Source organism: Gymnogyps californianus, chromosome 6 (assembly GCF_018139145.2).
Source record: "Gymnogyps californianus isolate 813 chromosome 6, ASM1813914v2, whole genome shotgun sequence".
Lineage (NCBI taxonomy): Eukaryota > Metazoa > Chordata > Aves > Accipitriformes > Cathartidae > Gymnogyps > Gymnogyps californianus.
In genome coordinates this window covers 18326609-18345659 of record NC_059476.1, presented here as the reverse complement: position 1 = coordinate 18345659, position 19051 = coordinate 18326609, and the positions used below count along the sequence as shown (strand labels likewise).

At 35.7% G+C, this 19051-nt stretch overlaps 1 protein-coding gene across 4 annotated transcripts in view; it reads left to right on the top strand.

The window, feature by feature from the left end:
* Positions 1-548: 548 nt before the first annotated feature.
* Positions 549-19051, top strand: part of CPEB3 (cytoplasmic polyadenylation element binding protein 3) — an 86858-nt gene continuing 68355 nt past the window's right edge. For 2 of the 4 annotated variants that reach the window (XM_050899219.1, XM_050899217.1), the window contains exon 1: positions 560-1459. In XM_050899219.1, the coding sequence (XP_050755176.1) occupies positions 560-1459 (900 nt within the window). Of the gene's footprint in view, positions 1460-19051 lie in introns of all 4 variants that reach the window. The other 2 variants (XM_050899220.1, XM_050899216.1) reach the window with 2 other exon arrangements.

Below are 19051 nucleotides of genomic sequence, written 5' to 3'. Positions count from 1 at the left end.
TGTTAATTAAGGAAAATGGGTACCCGGCTCCTTTAAAGGTCCCCTAATAGAAAAGGGGGTGGAGAGGAGCGAAGACGGGTGTCTTTTTAACCTTGCTGAAGGACGCAGCAGTATTTATTGACGTATGCAAATAACCAGGGGGAGGAGGTGGAGGAGGAGGAGGGTGCTTGGAAAAACAGGAACCAGAATCAGTTTCTCATTGCAGGGTGAGAGCTCTGAGTTCCGGTGTAAGAGAAAAGAGACGTGGCGAAATTGCTGTATATCTCTGCCCTATAAGCACATCTCTCATTTAGACTGAAGGGAAACAAGGCATCAAAAAGGGTGAAGCATCTTAAAAAATATTTTAAAGGCAATCTAGCACGATCAAAGGGTACATATTCCTAAATGGGGGAGGGGGAAGATTACGGGTTTGCCTTGCAATTTGCTGTAGCGTAGCACTAGCAATAGGACGAGATTTTTGGCTGGCAAATAATTAAAACAGCCTGGTTTGTGGTATGAATGACAATGTTAATAATCTGTCTTTGTGGTTTTTTCCCCTACTGTTTCAGCTGCGCAAACCATGCAGGATGATTTACTGATGGACAAAAGCAAAGCCCAGCCCCAGCAGCAGCGGCAGCAGCAGCAGCAGCAAGATCCAAACTCATCAGAAGCCCCCTCTACACCCATCTCGTCGGAGACACCCAAACCAGAAGACAACAGTTCAGTGACTAGTATCGGCACATCGGCTCCTTCCCAAAATAGCAAGGAGAAGATGCAAATGGAGTCTCCCATTTTGCCTGGCTTGAGCTTTCACCAGCCTCAACAAGAACCTGCAGCCGGCACCTCCTTGTCTCCCTCCTTCGGCAGCACCTGGTCTACAGGGACCACAAACACGGTGGATGATAGCTTTTTCCAAGGGATTACTCCAGTCAATGGGACAATGCTTTTCCAGAATTTTCCGCACCATGTCAACCCTGTATTTGGTGGCACTTTCTCGCCTCAAATTGGCCTAGCTCAGACTCAACACCACCAACATCAGCAGCAGCAGCAGCAAGCTCAGCAGCAGCAGCAGCAGCGGAGGTCACCTGTAAGCCCTAATCAGGCACCTTTCGCCCAGAGAAATGCTGCTTACAGCCATCAACCCATCATGACCAGCAAACCGTCTTCCTCCTCTGCCTCCTCTTCTTCCTCCTCCAGCTGGAATAACCATCAAAATGCGGCTTGGAGTACACCTTCCAACCCTTGGGGTGGGCTGCAGGCTGGTAGGGACCCTCGAAGGGCAGTTGGAGTGGGGGTCGGCGTGGGAGTGGGGGTCGGCGTACCCTCCCCCCTCAATCCCATTTCACCCCTTAAAAAACCATTCTCCAGCAATGTCATTGCCCCTCCGAAGTTCCCACGGGCTGCACCCTTAACCCCCAAATCCTGGATGGAAGACAACGCGTTCAGGACGGACAATGGCAACAATCTGTTGCCTTTTCAGGTAAATGACTACATGCACCTTCTACGTGGTGACAGCTATCACAAAGTTGTATTTTTTTGCAGGGGTGTATTTCACGTTACTGTTCTATCTGAGAGGCATCTCCATAACTCATATTTGCATCAAATAGTCACCTTATATGAAAGAAGTGGGGTTGATCCTAGGGAGTGCATACACAAAGATTCCAAATTCTGGCTTAAGGTTTGTAGTCTTATTTTTCTTGTAACTTATTCTTAAATGTGACAGGGCTTTTTGGTTTTTTTGTTGTTTTTTTTTTTTTTTTTTAGCATCTGAAAGGTAGTAGCCTTCCTTCATGAAAAACAGGTTTGGCAGACTATGTTCTCTTGGTGCTGTGTGTTATAATTTATTTTTGTATTCTCTCATACGTGAGAAACAGGAGACATTAAAATTGCTGGCTTCAGTTTTCTAACTGGCCTGTTAATTTTAACCAAAGATGCTTCTTGACCTGAAATCCAGTTAATTATTTTATCACCATTGAAATAACTAATTGTCCTTATGTTGTGGTGGGATTTAATGGGGATTTAATATTTGTATAAGGTATACATATGAAAAGCTGTATATGTTTGATATGTACACCCTGCTGTTATATTCACAGTGGACGTTTTGAATACATCTGGAAGCAGCGTGGGTGTGTATGGAAAGAGTGGCGTATCTGTCCTTTCCAGTAAGGAAATGCCTAATACAATTGACGTGATTTAGAAATGGCAGGGAGGTATTGTATAAAATAAACCATTTTATGCTGTTCAAAATATTTGCAGAGAAAAGAGACAATAGGACACGACCTTCAGAGCCATATTGCAGTGGAGTCTATTTACTAGCTACATAGCTCTGAAATATTTAAAGCTGCAGTGCCCTTCACTGTTTTTTTTATCTATGACGACAAAGCAGATCAATTGCAGCTGAAACTGGGCCACATAGAAGATTTGCAATTTTAATGCAGAATGAAACCTGTCATGGTGTGAAATCCATTTTAAGTTGAAAAAAGCAGAGCATGCACTTGCAGCTATATCTCTACAATGTGAAGTGAATCTCAAATTTCTTCTAGGTTAGCTTTTTTAGTCTCAGACAAAGCGAAATTTTTTGTTTTGAAATACAGTGAAATCATTCATATATGCTTTCTCTTTAGGTAATCGCTTTCTCAACAAAGTATGAACTCTCAAACATTTTTAACTTATCAGTATGGTAAGAATAGCATCTAGATTGACACTTAGTATTAAAAACAAAATAAAAAAAAAATACACCCCCACCCCGCCCATTACTTTAAGAGATTGTTGAAGTAAAATATATACATTCCTGTGCACTTTCCAGTCCCATTCAAGGAGGGCACCTTATAGTCAGCCCTGAAATTTCATTTTGCTGCTTCATTCTGTTTAAAGGGAGAGTTGCTAATTTTTTATTGGCTACCCTAAATGAAGGCGGAGTGGCTTCTGGTGAACTGCTGGTCAATGTCTCTGAAGCACTGAAGTCTGGAGAAAGATTATACTTTAGACACAATATGCCTGGTGAAACTACTATGTTGCACAGAGCACAGCAACACAAAAGCTAATGAATATAGCTCCCAGTCATTTTTTAGGAGTGGGAAATGTGTTTCAATTTACAATTATTCTTTTATTTAAATTGTCTACATGTAAGACATTACAAATTCTGATAAATTTGAATTAGTAGGGAAAACAACAGTAAATGGTCTTATTTCTGTGGTTTGGTTGGTGAGATACATCTTTAATGAATACACAACTTCAGTATTGTGACTGTAAATTGTCACAAATTAAACTAGCAGATATTTAGTCATCACTAGGAAAAAAGTAGATAAATGTCTTTAAAGAAAATTTCATTTGATTTTAAAATTAAAGTTTTGAAAAGCTAACATATTAGCCAATATGTAAATTTGGAAACTTGTTTTCTTCTCTGTGAATTTAGCCTGGTATTTTCGTGTTCAACTGAAAGCAAATACTTAGCACCAGCTGGAATAACAGTCAGATTTCAGAGACTCAGAAAACTTGTATTTTTTTTCCTATTAGGCTCTTTTTAACACAAGCTGCCGAATTTTGCGTACAAGATTGTAATCTGGGTTAATGTTGATTGCTCCTATACTTAAATTGCCACAGAAGTCTTGAAACCATACCATCAATAGGAAGCAACTGTTTAGTTACATTGATAAAAATGAAATTCAAATTCATATAAGAGTTTAATATCTGCTGCCTGCATTCTGATTGCCTTTTTTCTTCTTCTTCTGCCCCCCCCAATTGGGCAATATGTTGACACAGTAAGTTCTGCTTGTCAGCACTCTCAAGTAATTCTGGCAGGTTTATCCATGTACATCTGCCACCCTTCATAACTGAGCATTTTTGATCTGCTTCAGAAATACTTTTCAGTAAACTTGCTAGCAACGTGTTAATGCATATTAGTAAGTTCTTTGTGCGAACCTGTTCTTTTCTCTTATGTTGAGATTATAAGACACTTAAAAATTTGTGGTTTATATTTAATTAATTCCTTAATAAGATGTGAAGCTCAAGACGTTCTAAGTAAAAAGAAAAATATTAATATGTTCACCAATTGAATTAACATCAATGATACCTATTTTTTAATTCGGGTCTTTGCAGTGATCAAAAATTTCAAGCAGAAAACTTCTATAATCAAGGTTTGTGTTCTGAGTCTGTAATATTTGAAGGCAGCTGATACTCAGCTACTGATATATCTAGTTCTAGGAAAAAAATGTTGTATTTGAAAATGTTTCTCTTAAGAACATGTATATAAAGCAATATGCTAGATGTCTTCATCCCCGAATTTGAGTAATACATTAGCGCACCTTGTATGTCAAAACCAATCAGCGTCTGTCCCAAGGAGTTGTGCTGCAGAACGTATCAGAACATTTAAAATATCAATTGGTAGGAATTCCCTTGGCATCTGCCTTGTGTTTGGTGTTGAAAAGAAAGTAAAAATGCTTTGAAGGAGACTGTTTTCATATACTTAGTGAGGAGAATTGATTGCACTGTATAAAAAAATTTGAAGATACAAAGCTGATAGTTGAAAGGGAAAAGAAAAGAAGCGATCGGTCTGGAATGAAATGTAATGTAGCAAATAAGAGTTGGAGATAAGATCACGGGAATAGATGTGGAACAAGGCCAGATATGAAATACAGAAATGTTGCCAGTTTGTTCTTCTGAATATTCTTTGGCTTCTGAGTGGTTCAGGTGAAGGTCCTCTGTTGTGATTGTCATGTGACAAGCAGTAGTGTTGTGCCATTATGCTAGGTGATCCTCATTTCTGGCATTTGAGGCTGGCATTAACTGGTTGTCCCTGGGACCTGGGCAACAGTTTGGTTCCTTTTTACAGCAGAGTGGTGGGGCTTGAAGAGAGCTAATGTCATCTTGTGCTTCTGAGCTGCTCCCAGAATTCTCTTTTCCTTTACTTCTCTCAGGTAAATAGTGTATTGCTTTTGGCCATATGAAGATACTGGGACACAGCTTGTGGGGTTAGGAGGATTGATAGTGCCTGAAATAGACCCTTGGAAGCATGGATAAGAAATTCTTTTTACAGTGGAGAAGATAGAGAAGGAATTAAATGTTTGGAGACCAGTATGCTAATTAAGGAAGTCTACCCTGTGGATTTTTAATAACACCACGACCACTATAGCAATTTCCCAGAAATTGTTCCAAGTTTTGCTGCTTTCTGAGTAATGTTCTTTAGAAACAATAAAAAAATGCAGAATTGCAAGTTTTAGATTTAAAAAATGCATAGCAATTTGGTGCTCTGAAGATTCTAGCATACATCAAGTCATTCTTGGCAGATTTACTGATAAATACTTCTCTAGCAGAAATAAATAAGGTATTTATTGTGGATAAAGGTAGTTTTAACATGCTATCTTTTGCAGGGAGACTGAGAAAGGGTTTTTTTTGGGGGGGAGGTGTTTTGGTGTTTGTTTTTTTCCTCATTGATTTCAATAGGAATTAGTCTAGACCCAGATAAAATTATAAGCTAAATTTAGAAATTATATATAACTTCAATATTTCATACTTAAACAAAGTGCAAATCCAAACATGCAGTGAGTTTGTGTATAAATATAAGTATATATGCATAAATATTTTTGTATGAATATCTATTTATACATTTAGATATAGATACACTAATTAGTAATACATTAGCAGGCACAAATACTTTGCATTGTACTAAACACACTGTAGTTGTTTGTTGAGTGAAATGAAGGGCAAGGGAATGGCCACTGTATAATGTTTATAATTCCAGTGTGACTTTGGTTGATGATTAATAGACAGCTCCTTAAGAGGCTGCTTTCTTTAAACATTTGAAGTTCTTCAGGCCTGTGATATTAGCCCATACTTAGCTTTCTCCATGCCAATACAGATTGATACTCAAAAAAAAATTACGTGCATACACACACATACATATTAATATACACGCTTATGCAGTAAACTAATGCAGAGTGATTTTTGTCTTCCAAGTCCTAGGGAAAAGAATATTAAATACACTATTCACTTCAATTTTATAATGTTTGTTCTAACTTCTTCACAGGCAATGAATTGGCTGTAGATTATTTGTCATAGTTATGTTTCTTAACACTACAGTAACCTGAAATGCATATTAGGATATCTCAGATATGTATACACATGTGTGTGTGTTAAAAATGATGACTGAATTAGAATGAGTTCATGTATTGGAACATTCACGAGTGTAACAAATACAGTTTTCTGTTTATGAGTAAAGGAGTTTTACTGGCTAATACACTCTGGTGACTGTAACTTTAAAGCCTTTGTTTAAGTCTAGATTTTTTTTTTTTCCCAACCAGAAATAGTTGCAATGCAATAAGTATTTGAAGAATAATTTTTAAAACACTGTATTTCTTTAGTCTAAATTTGACATTCTGGGCTCTGGCTTCTTGACAGTTTAGTAGGTAACCATACTTAGTAGCATTACTAATATCTTGAAAACTATTTCTTAACATGTAGTCTAATCTTAATTTTTCTTACATGATGACACACAAGTACTGACAGCCTGCAACTTTATGAACAAAAAAAAAGAAAAAAAAAGAAAAGGACCTAGTTGTTGTGGAAGTAACCGAGTCTGCGCTTCTTTTTTTTTTTTTTTCCCCTCCTCCTTTCTTACATGCTTCTGTTGTTACTATTAACTAGCACAATAAGTAGCCTGATTCTGAATATTAAAATGTGAGAACGCATGTCATGGTATGTCAGTAGTTTTCCAGTGTAACAGGCACAAGCCATACATGATGTTCTGGCCTTAGTAGTTGTGAAGTATTTTACAATTTTTGTTAGATTTTAAATTTGATTGAGTTCTAAATGTCTGTGTTTTCAAATTAATTAAAATACAGTAACAGTACGGAAGAAAAAGCACACAACTGTTTCATATTTGAAGTATGACGATTTGAGCACTAATTACTTACCAATTATTGTCTGGATTTTAAGTAACCAATTGAATCATAGATAAGTCCTCAAAGCTAGTGCAGGTAGAGCAGAGGTGTGAGTTCAGTATGCAGTTGATATTCTGAGCAACTCCATGTATAGGCAGGACTTCCTTAAAAACATTAAAGGTATTAATATAGAACAATGAATCAATAATTTTGTCTTAGAGATTTGATAAAGGAATTATCTGTCTTTGCTTTGGGAGGTAAGGTAGAAGGGAAGGTGAAGAGCATGGCAGTTTATTTTGCTATTTCCCTTCTTGGATCATCTTCCCCGGTTTTCATTTTTTTGCCTAGAGGCTGCTCTTGTGAATTGAATGTAAGAGGAAGAGAGACCTGGAAGAGTGATATTTTCCTGTTCCAGGTGATTTTCAAGAAGAAAATATGAGTTTGCTGAGTGGATGATGAACATTTACATTTCTTAGCAGTTGGTAAAATAGCTCTCCTTTCTTTAAGGTCACTCATGAGTGATTCCTGGCTGAAGCACACGAAAGGGAAGCTGAGAGATAGCACTGCTTAGTTTAAAGTTACATAGTGATCTTAAACTGTATACATCTGGATTTTGCTTGGACTGGGTAGACTACTGTGCTTTCAAAAACTTTTAAATTAGACTGAAGAGAAAAACATCATACCAAAGCTATCCAGTGATGACCTTTGAGAGAGGCTCTAAGGCTCTCTGGCCTTTATTTGTTTTTCTTTTTCCTACTGATCACTTGAGATAGTGTTACAAGTTTGAAAATACTATTCATAAATAAAAGATGCTTGTCCTAGAAATTAAATCAAAACATTATTCCAAATTGTGGCATAAACTCCCACAGGAAATAAAAAGCCTTTACTAACTTCACTGTTTTTCTCAAAATAAGCATGCTGCTTTGCTTTTGCTTTTATCATAGTAACATGTAGTATGTTATTTAAGGAAAAGGATCTGTTCAAGACCTTTAGCATAATGGCAGTTAGCAGACTTTAGATAGAAGTAGTATCTCTTTTCTCTTTCCTTTCCCTATTTCCCCCCACTCTGTCTTGTCAACTCCCAGAAATAAGTATTGAAAGCTTTTAATGTATAATTGTTGGTTGCAATTAACTGCTGAAAATGGAGAACCATATTCTATAGGCATGAAAGAGGATTGTTTACTCGTATTCCATGTCTTCAGAAAAATCATGTTTTTATTGTCAGAAGATATCAAAATCTACATAAAGAAATTCTGTATGATCTTCAAATGGGAGGAGCAATTGAAGTAGGTGGAAGTTACTGCCTTCTCTCAGGGGCAGTCAGACTGTTGTGCCCTTCTAGCCTATTGCAAGCCCAGTTAAGTGCTTAGTTTCGCAAGATGCTGCCTGAAGTAGTTCTTACCATTTCTCATCTCAACCTACTTGTTCGGTATGGTGGGGTGGAAATAAAATTTCCGAAAGGGCAGGAAACAGAGTTTTCTAATTTCTGTTTACTCATCATAAGGTCAGCTGAATTTCCCTTTGGACTCTTTTTGGTGCTATGTGGGCTAATACCTTCCCTCCTATAGGGAAACTTCCTAAATGTCCACATGTGTTTAGAGATATCTTTTTTTCCCCTCTAGCCAGCAAAAAGAGTAAGTAGAACATGTAGTATGAGAGAGAAAAACTATGCATATTTCCAAGCTTTAGGCAAATTTTCCTTTCCGATTAATATTAGTATTTTATGTATAAATATACGCAAAATATATCTGTATGTACAGCTATAATCTATATCTGTGTATGTATAAGCAGTTCATTTTCTCCAAAAAACAATTGTAATTAATTTTCAGTAACACTTGCTTTAGAACTACATCGACAAAGTAGGTTTTGCTGTTATTGAGATAATTTGCCTTTTTTTCATACTTAAACCTGTTTTTTCAGTGGCTGTGTGAGTTGGAAAAGAACTCACATAGTTGGAAACTATCATATTAGTTGGAAAACTAATAGTTTTCCATTCTCATTTTCTAACAAGTATGTCAGAGTTAGTTATGTCTAACAAGTGTGTTAGACTTTTCAGTTTTTAGGCTGCTGTGACATTTTATACCTTCTGTAACTAAATTTAGGGTACCACTACCATGTTTTGTTTCATTGCTACTTCTTTATTTCATTTTTCCCTGTTTCATTTAGTAGAAATTTATGAGAAGTGCAAAAGCATTGCTTTTAAGCAATTATAAGAATATTGTACATACCGATAACAAGCAGGTGTCTCAGTAGTTAGATGAATGTACTATTTTTGTATATAGAAATAGATCTCCATTGGTGTAATCTTTTTATTATTACTTGTAAATTTTAGAATTTAAAAAATGCAAGTTGTGAAATGTCGCAGAAACTTTGCTTGTGTATCTTCAGACTTGGTCAACATTTTCATTTTCATAAGTTTCAATTATATGATGTGTCTTTTCCTACAAGTTCCCAGTAGCATTGGTGACACACAGCTAATCGATACCTTCCTTTTCCTCGTTGTTTAATGTGGCTTTGTCTCTTTATTGCATGCTTTTCAAACTGATCCCAGAGATAAAATTGTCAATTTTTCTAAGATCTTATAGAAGAGAAGCACTGTGCTGATCAGGATAGATATTGATCTGCTTTGTCACAACAGTGTTAGGAGAAGGGGTGGTATGATCTCCATTCTAGGGATGTAAATAAGGGACACAGAGTTTGGGGAAATAATTTTCTTCTCAATGTTCAATCTGAGAAGACTAAAATGTTGGGTTTTTTTCTGAAATATTTAGCATATATAGCTCTTTGAAAACAGAACATCTGTCGACTGTCTCTAAGTTTGCTGTTTGTGTGAATCTCAAATTAGGCCCCAAAAGTGAAGAAAACGAATTGTCACTTGTGAAAAGTTTTAGTTTAAGTTACATGCCAATTATTCAGGAATTAAGAACTTCTCAGCAGGGAAGAGAAAAGAAGCAAAATATTTAATTTCCTTAGTTGAGACCTACTTTTCTCTTCCTTCAGCTATGTCATTCTCTGTACATCTTCCAAATTCTGCAAGAAACAACATAGAATTTCTATAAACAAACAACCTCTTAATTATTCAAAAACATCACTGATGGGCACTGGATGAGATAGGGTTTTGTCGGAAAAATGGTTTTGAAACTTAGCTATAGTTTATTCATGCAAAATGGTAGAAATTAAATTGCACAGGCAGTCTTACTCTTCACTGTACTTCCTAACTTTTTTTTGCGTGTGGCTTTGCAAAATTTGCAAGAATTGCAGTTTTCTTTTAAATTCCTAGAGCTTAAGTAAAATACTTAAGCAAAACCACAGATTCTGTTACATGTTAGGATGATGACCTTCACATGATTCATCAGCCAAGTTGGAGTCTTTTGATCAACTCTACAGATTGTTCTTGGTTTAACAAAGTTAATGGAAGTAATGTGTACAGAACACATACAGTCAATGGGTTTCAGTTCAATGGGTGAAGTGTGATTTTGTGGGCATGGCCCCTTTTTTTTGTTTCATCCAGCCTTGAACTGTTCAACTCCACTCCTTTCAAACTTCCCTTCTACTTCTTTCTGTTCCTGTTTTTTGATCCCCTTTTTTACTGAGGCTTCTTATTTGAGTTGGCCTTCCCTATTCCGCTTTCTATGTCAAAGCTTCAAGTTACAGGGGAAGGCCCAATAAACGCCTGTAGTCATAAGCTGAATCGTGTTCACTTACTCTGTGGGAATTACTCCTGTGCAAACTTAATAGCATGAGAGGTTTTAAGTAGGTTTAAATAAATTCAGGGAGAATGGAGTTTTCAGAAATATTAGCTAGAAGTTCTAAATTTTAGGAATTCAGAAGTTTTAACCAAGTGATAACTTAGTCTGAACATGCTGAACTGATTTTCTTTCGCCATCCCTACACCCAGCTTCCAGAACATGTGACTTGGGATGGATTTTCACACAGATTGACAGAAAAATACTTCTGACATAAAATAAGAAAAACATTATGTCTTTAACACGGACATTTTTTATATATATAATTTTCTTATGTCATAATCGTAAGTGGATGTTCCAGTGAAATTCATCTTTCCTAAATGGAAGAATTATTGCGAAGGTGCTCATCTTAAAAAGATTCACCCTAAAAAGTTATTTTTGGCAACACTGTAAGCAACTTAAAGCTGACCTTTTAATGAGAAATGTCAGGCAACTTTAGAAAGTGATGCTATCTATAATGTATTATGTTTCTGAATTAATCTCTTCTATATTTAAGAATGGCTCTTCAAAACAAAGAAAATCACCCACTGAAGCTTTCTTGGTTTTGTTCTCAGAGTGGTAAAGGCTTTTTTTGCGAGTAAGATTTATTTCCTAAAAGAAGTCTTTGGAATTATGGCTTCTTATGAAAGTTGCTAAAAATAAAACATAACAAACACTTTATTTTAAAACACTTGAATGGTAAAATATTCTTTCAGAATAAATGAAAATTCATAATTCCTCATTGGAAGTTGCTGCTTCATTCTGCTTGAATCAATGGAAATGTTTTAGGCTCTTACTGCTGTTTGTTAGTTATCATCAAGGGAAAAAAAATAAAAGGAAGGAGTTGCCATATTGTCTTGAATGATTATGTAATTCCTACCTGATAAGAATTAAAAAGGCCAATCCAGTGATTTTGACTTGATTTTGAAGGATAAAGTTTAAATCATCACTATACCATCAGTACTACTACATTATCACTACTGTCTAGTTTATTTACACTGTATGTGTAGATAAACTAAATTTAGGAACAGGAACTAGAACCACCAAACTAATTATATTTTTCTTCAATTTTTTGTTATTTTTCAAATTAAGGGTTTTTTTCAGTTATTTCTGTAATTTTCGAAGTTTTTAGTGGTTATGCTTAGCCTTTTATCTGGTCGTAATGAAAAAAAGCAATTTTTATGTATTTATGTGTATGTTCTAAATCCTCGCTACAATGGTGGGTGGGTGTGTGTTGAAGTGTGAATTGCAGGGTTTTCACTTTTTACAAAGTCTTTCTTAACATCCTAAAAGGTGTCCTGGATGTTTCTTCAATCTTAAACTTACTATGCTTATCTCTTCCACTACCCTCAGATTTCTTCTGCCTCTATCCTTATTAAAAAAACAAATTAATAAAAATTAAAACCAAGTTGACAGTTTTTTGTTTCCAGTTTTTACTTTGTTGGTAAAATCAGTAATCATCATGATTTACTAAAGCTTTCTCACTGGCATCTAACTGTGAAATGCCATTTAATTTTAGTTATATGTCATACAATGTATGTAACAAACAATTCTTACCCTGAAAGCTTTTAGACTGTTAAACAAAAAAAGGCATGGAATGGGTGAATAGTTTTGGAGCTTGTGCCAAGTATCATTGGACCATCTTGTCAGCTCAGCTATGCTCAGTGTTATCCTTTATACATATATTTTTACTTTCACCCGGGATGGTGTTCTTTCATGGAATTGTAGATTTATTTTTGTATGCCATCTTTGTACAATTGCTTTTTCTGATGACTTTTAAAATAGTATTTTAAAGAAATATTTATGTTTAGTTTGGCTTACAAAGTTGCTCTATTAAATTAGAATATCTAAGAACAAAGCATTGCAAGATGCTCTATTAAATGTTAGATCATCTCAATTTTTCAAGCATGCCTTCCTCTGACATGACCATGATCATCCAGTCATTCTTTTTCTCTTTTCTATTTCTCTCTAACTTTCAAATTTTTCTATTTCTTTCCTGTTAACCTAAAAAAAGATTAAAAAAATCAATCTTTCCAGACCATCCAATTAATTATTTAAAAGGCAGTGTTAAGTTGAAAAAATTTGACTGGAAAATTTAACCCTTATTTATAAGAAAGTACTTGTGCTTTAATTCAAGTAATGCGTTTTTCTCATGTTCAGTGATGTTTTTTTAAAATCTCATATGCAAGTGTGACAAGCTCTTCTTGAATTGTTCTGAGCAATTCTTGTTTGTATATTACTGGTAATGCATTGATAGAGGTCCAGGAGAGCTTGTATCTGTTTAGTTTATCAGGCAGAAACCTAGAATGTGAAAGACAGAAATCTGAACTTCTTTGTAAAGTTTATCATGTGTTAAGCAGTTGGAAATAAGGCAGAGAATTAGCAACATGTGATAGACAATCATGAGATGTTATATGACCTTACAGCAGTCAACAGATCATACTTCAGAAACTTCAAGTCTAATATATTAAACTCCCATGTTCCCTGTGGTCTCACAAGGAAGTGTTTTCCAGACTACTACTCAGAGCTTTTTTTAGGCAGATCCTTTAACGCAATATTTTGCTTTGTGAAGGAGATTTGTTAAAAGCATTAATGAATTAACATGTAGGTAGCTAGTGTTACTACCATTTACTACATGACCTTTACAGTAACTGTACATTTGTAAAGGGTTAATAAATGATTAATGTATTAACTGATTGTTAGGGTCCAGCACATTAACAGATGGCTTATAACCAAATGTAATACCATCTATTGATGTGCTTAGTAACCATTAAGATGTATAATAACCAAGTCTGTCAAAAGTTTATAACATACTTTGTGGTTTTGAAACTTCCTTTAAACTACCTATAAAGATACCTTTTAGTTTTAAATTATGATTCCCATAACAGTCTGACCTAATATTTCATCTCGTTAAATAATTCTCTTACTCATGTATTCTTTCTAGGATCATATTGTTTCTTCCTGTGACATTTAAAAAAAAAAATTGAAAACAGTGAAACCTCTCACAGTAACCGAAAGGGTTTTTCTTAAAACTCACAAAGCCCTAAGTAGCAGCTAACTGTGCAGTAGGAAGACTAAGGCAGAACAAGAGGGTGGAGGAAACAAAACTCAGGGACAAGAAAAAGCAGGATTTTTATAATACAAAATGAAAGTGAAGTTGTGGCATTTTCGTATATGGTAATCCAAGGTGACAATATACCCATTCACTTTCTGTGGATGAGAATTTCTGAAAATAAAATCTTGCAAACTTTAGGCTGGGTTCGACGATTCAGTGGTAAGAGTCCTCAGCTTGGTGGCTCCTGCTGCTTTTGGCTGCTAATAAATGAAGCTGTACCCGTGACTTCTGAGTAATAAAAGCAACCATAATTGTCATAGAGTTTACAAGTAGTGTTTTGATGCAAGCTTCTGCAGACAGTCTTACCTCCCTTGTCTAAACAGGAACACTTCTGGCATGGTTTCACAAAGTAGAAATAGTAGATTACTTATATAACAATCTTTTTCTTGTTAGGCAAGGGAGAAGTAACTGACGTTGTGTGTGCCATTTAAAACTATTTGAAAATGGATTGTAGTAAATTTTACAATTTGTTTGGAAGGCTTCACTTTCTAGAGAAACTGAAAAGTTTTCTTGCTATTTCACTTACATAGTAGCCTTGTTTGAATATAAACTCGAACTGGTCAATGTTTCAAAATATAGCTCCATCCTTGGCTCTGTTGGGTGTTTAGAGGAAGGGGAATAATTTAAAAGAACAAATACAATGAAAATAGCTCTTTTTATGAATACAGATGTGGATAGATGCAAAAGGCAACCCTACTAGAAGTACCATTTTTCATACAACCTGCAATTTTGTTTACCTTTTCACACATAACATTTATACTCGTGGTTTATAATTGTCCAGAAATTAACTAATAAACTCTTGTCTTTCTCCTTTCTGTGTCCTCCTTTCTGCTTGGTGAGGTCACAGTTTATAGTGAAAATTTTTCCTTAAGGTCATGACCTTGTAGTTAGTGCCATTAAATATCTTGCTTTGCTGCAGTTCTTCAGATTAATTCAGCTCTTTCTGTATGATGAGCTTATCTCCTCTGTATTGATGATATCTTGTAAATATTATTAGCATGTTCCTACTTTAATAACCAACATTATTGATGAAATTGGTCTCAAGATTTGCCTTTAAGAAACTCCATTAGTAACTTTTCTTTAGCAGATTTCTCTGTTTAGCACTATCAGTTCTTTCCCTTTTTGTCATTTTCTTTCTTACCTCAATTGCACTAATTATCTTTTTTTCCCCCATTTCTGTAGTTACTTTGCTTGTAGCACCACATGAAATGCTATATTGAAGTCCTTGTTAGATCAGCCATATCATATTCTTTCAAGAACCAGAAACCATACTTTCCAGGATATTGCATCATTAACGTATGATGCTACATTATCTCTGCTTTGTGTTTCTTAAAGAGAAGAAATCTTTGAATTTCAGTCATAAAAACTAGAAACGGTGTTTGTCATCTACAGTTTCATACCCTGCTTCAGTTATTGCAGTTCTTTCATTTTTATTTTGCTGGTCAGATACACACAGTACTGACATTCTTACTTGGACTAGCTGGAGTTGTTCCACTAACTGTGCCTTACTGACTCTGGCTCCTTTTGATTACAGTGTTCACATGCACCTGATGTCTATTATTGGATAGATGATATTGCTTTGTCTCTTACTGTTTACCTGTCTTTACTGTTTACCCTTGTTTACCTGATTTTTCCCTCTGTATGTGAAGACCGATTATGGAGGCTACATTATTTTCTCCTGACTTCTTCTGATTAATTCTTTTATCAGTCTTGCTAGACTTTTTACTAGGCTTTTGTTGTTCAAGGTACCCATGCTGAACTTGTTACGGTTTCCCTGAATGTACTTAAGTGGCTGAACATCCTGGTTCTTTCCTTCTAGCAACATTTCTTAAGGTGCCTGTCGATCTTTATTACCTTGTACAAAAAAAAAGGAAAATTCTGTTGCAAATCAGGTAGGCTTTTATCTCAAGACATTTTCCCTGTCTGGAGCAATCTTTACTAAATTTGCCCTGTGCTAATCAGTTTAGCTCTTATAATGTAAAAGGAAAGCATTTTTCTTGCTCCTGTGAGTACCCTTTCCAATTTCTGCAAGGAGTTAACATAAAGAAGGTTTCTTTTTGGTTAACTGCCTGTTCATACATGTACTTGTATGTGATTTCTGAATTATTTTAATTCATTAAATCCAAATGTGCAGCAGTAATTTGAATGCGTAACACCTAACTGACAACAAAAAAATGCTTACAGCTTCTTCTCTTCTCAGAGGAAGAAATACCTATTCTGGTTGTTTTTAAGGGTTTTAACATAAGTATTCAGGCACCTTGTACATGAGACAGTTGTTCTTTTCCTCATATCCTGTATGCCTTTAAGCCCCTTAGGTAATAAAAGATGCAAGTATGTATAGTGTGATTCAGTTACTATTTTAATATATTTATTATATGAAATAATATATTTAATGTATTAATTTTGAATTTGTTATTAAACTGAAATTTTTCGTACATGGGATGATTCAGTACTCGCAACTGGAAAAATTCCTTCTTTGTTTACAAAATTTGATCTGAAATGGAATTGCTTGCATATAATTGATTTGAAGAGTTGCTTCTAATTAAAACATAATTTTGGGCTGGGATTTTTTTTCCTCTGCTTGTGCCCTTCCTTCCTCTACGTGGAGCTTGATGCTATGAGTGGTCTTTGGATTGCTACTCGCTGCTGTTTGCCACCTGTTCAGTTGCATATATGCAGCCTTTGGTAACTTTGAAGCTGATCAAATAGTTAATAGCAAATATTCTTAAATTAAAATTTCTAATGTAATGATGCTTTAGGAAAAGGATTGCCTCGTATCCCAGTGGCTACATAGGAGTCCTCAACTTATGTTTAGAAGTAGGTGCACAGCTCAAGACAGCCTGTAGTCCTGTTTCCCTTATGAGAAGGTGGCTGTGACAGCCTGGGATTCTATGATAGATTATGTCCTCGATAAAGCCCCAGGATGGAGAACATTTGCTGCCTAACTATTCTCAATCCCCATTAGGAAGAAGGTGGCAGAGTGGATTTTTGTGTGTACCTCTTTCAAGTAGGTTTTAAATTCTTGTGCCACAATTTGTGATGGATATTAATCATGCTGTAATAATACAAAGTTAGGACTTGGACAACTTACACGAGTAATTTTAGTAATTAAAAGTATATGGCAGCTAATAGGTTAAACTTTGTTTAAATCTCCTGCTGGATGCAAAGTGATGTCACACTGACAAGGTCACCTCCTTGTCTTCTCTGGAAGTTGATTTTCACTGAGAGTGTTTGTGGCCTGGTTTAGGCCTGTGCGTAAATATAGGTAAATGACCCCACTTCCCCCCCCCAACTATTCCCACTATCCTTAACATTTTCTTGGTTTCCTTTTAGAAGTAAAGGGCTATATTGGCATTGAAATGGCAAAATTACTGTCCTCTCTAAGGGTAGTTCTCCAAACCAGTAGGTGAAGATCTCGTCCTGTATGAACAGATGAAATGTCTTACCCCTTTTTTGTTGAAATATCTATCTGGAGTTCTGGCACCTACAAGTTTTTTTGCTCAGGAGGCACTATTTCCTGAGCACAACAGAAATGGAACAGGAGCCTGACTTGAAATATGCCAGTTAGCTATTATTTAGTCATGTTGTTCTTAAAAGCACAATGAGTTTGGGTGAGAGACAATATTTTGTTTGTCATAAGGCTTAAACGTTTCAGTGACACTTTTCTTTTTAACCTTACCAATATATCCCCTATCACTGATGATCAGTAACCGTACACGAAACCACTGTTTCTGTTTCAGAGAAATCCTTGAGATTCCTTTACTGTGGTGGCCATAGTAAATGAAGCTACTGGGCAACGGTGCTCAGACATCTGTTTGACAGTTATTACTTGTATTATTTTCTATCTCCCATTTTGTCTCATTATCCTATCATGTCATGAGACAGACTGCTCCTATTGCAAATCTCAGACAATAGCTTCCTTATACAATACGTCTCTACTGTCTTTTACATTATGTGGTCCAGACTGCGAAGCGTGATCATTCAGATCCTTTCATGCTGTAGCATCTCCAATACTCCCTTCTCCTCTGTTTGCAGTCTTTGCATCTTTGTAGCGCTTTCATCTTGTGATTTGAGGTTTGCACTTAACTCGTGCTGATTTAGCTGGCAAGGTATTCTTAGGTCAATGTTAGTTTTTCCTTGCCTTAGGACACAGGCACCATTCTACTGAACACAGTGGTAGAAGCCCAAAGGTAACTTATCAGTGTTGAACTCTTGCACAGCAGGCCAATGAACCAGTTAAATTATGTCATTTTAATAGCTCAAGGGTATAATGAATGGCCTTGTAAATTCTACTGCTGACATCTTTTTTTTTTCCACTTGCTTGTTTTTGTGAATTGATGATCATCTTGGGTGTAACTACTTTAATCCTGTATTTTACAAGTGTTAGAACCGTTTGTTACTGGGATCAGTAACTATAATAGAAAGTGGATACATCAGCTTTTTGAGATGCATTCAGCAACAGGACTGATGAGCAGATTTTTATCTAAAGCATCACGTTGAACAAAGTATCACTAAACATAAATCCTGTCAGTGAGTGCTCAGTCAATTGTAATGTCTGCAGATCATTCCCTACAGTAGTGTAATGGGTGTAAGAATAATAGCTGTTTTGTAGATTCTTTTGATTTTTTGGTTGTTGTGGGGTTTTTGTTTGTTGGGGTTTTTAAACACATTCTCTAATTGTTTTGATGGCAAAAGGAAGATGTTCGAAATATTAAGTGTATTATATTTCTGTTTGCTGGTAATAAACAGTATTCCCTATTGGGGCATTAGGTTAGGTGATTTAAGCATTTGACTAGGTGCTTCACTGTTTTTGAATCTGAGGTGGAGAAATAACACTAGTGATCATGTAAGTAGTACACTTGGCATGTTATAAAAGTCTGTATTGGAAGAATAGCTAAGGGTGCTTCAAAGAACACCATAAGTGGGCTATTGCTTAGTGAGGCTCTGATGAAAGAAATGAACAATATAATATAGAACAAGATATATATAAATATAGATACAGTTTGTCTCCAGTAGGGCCATATTGTGGTTTGCTCCCTGCAACTCCAAAACATGAATTGCCTAAACCAGGGAAAGAGTTAATGTATTCCTCTCAGTCTGCCCTGTAGTTACCACCTCTATTTAGGAAAAGGCAGGGTAAATTCTATTACTTTCCTCCCCGCAGTTTGCAAGCAAATATTGAATATTCAGTAACTTGTCAGGATATGCTGTTTAAGTGATTATGATGCCAAGTCTTATGGCTATAAAGCCTGAACATTTTTATATATATTTTGAGCATGTATTAAGTGTGTACAAAAAGGGAATCTCATCTTAACTGCAAAGTAAAATGACCTTTAAACTGAATAATATAATTT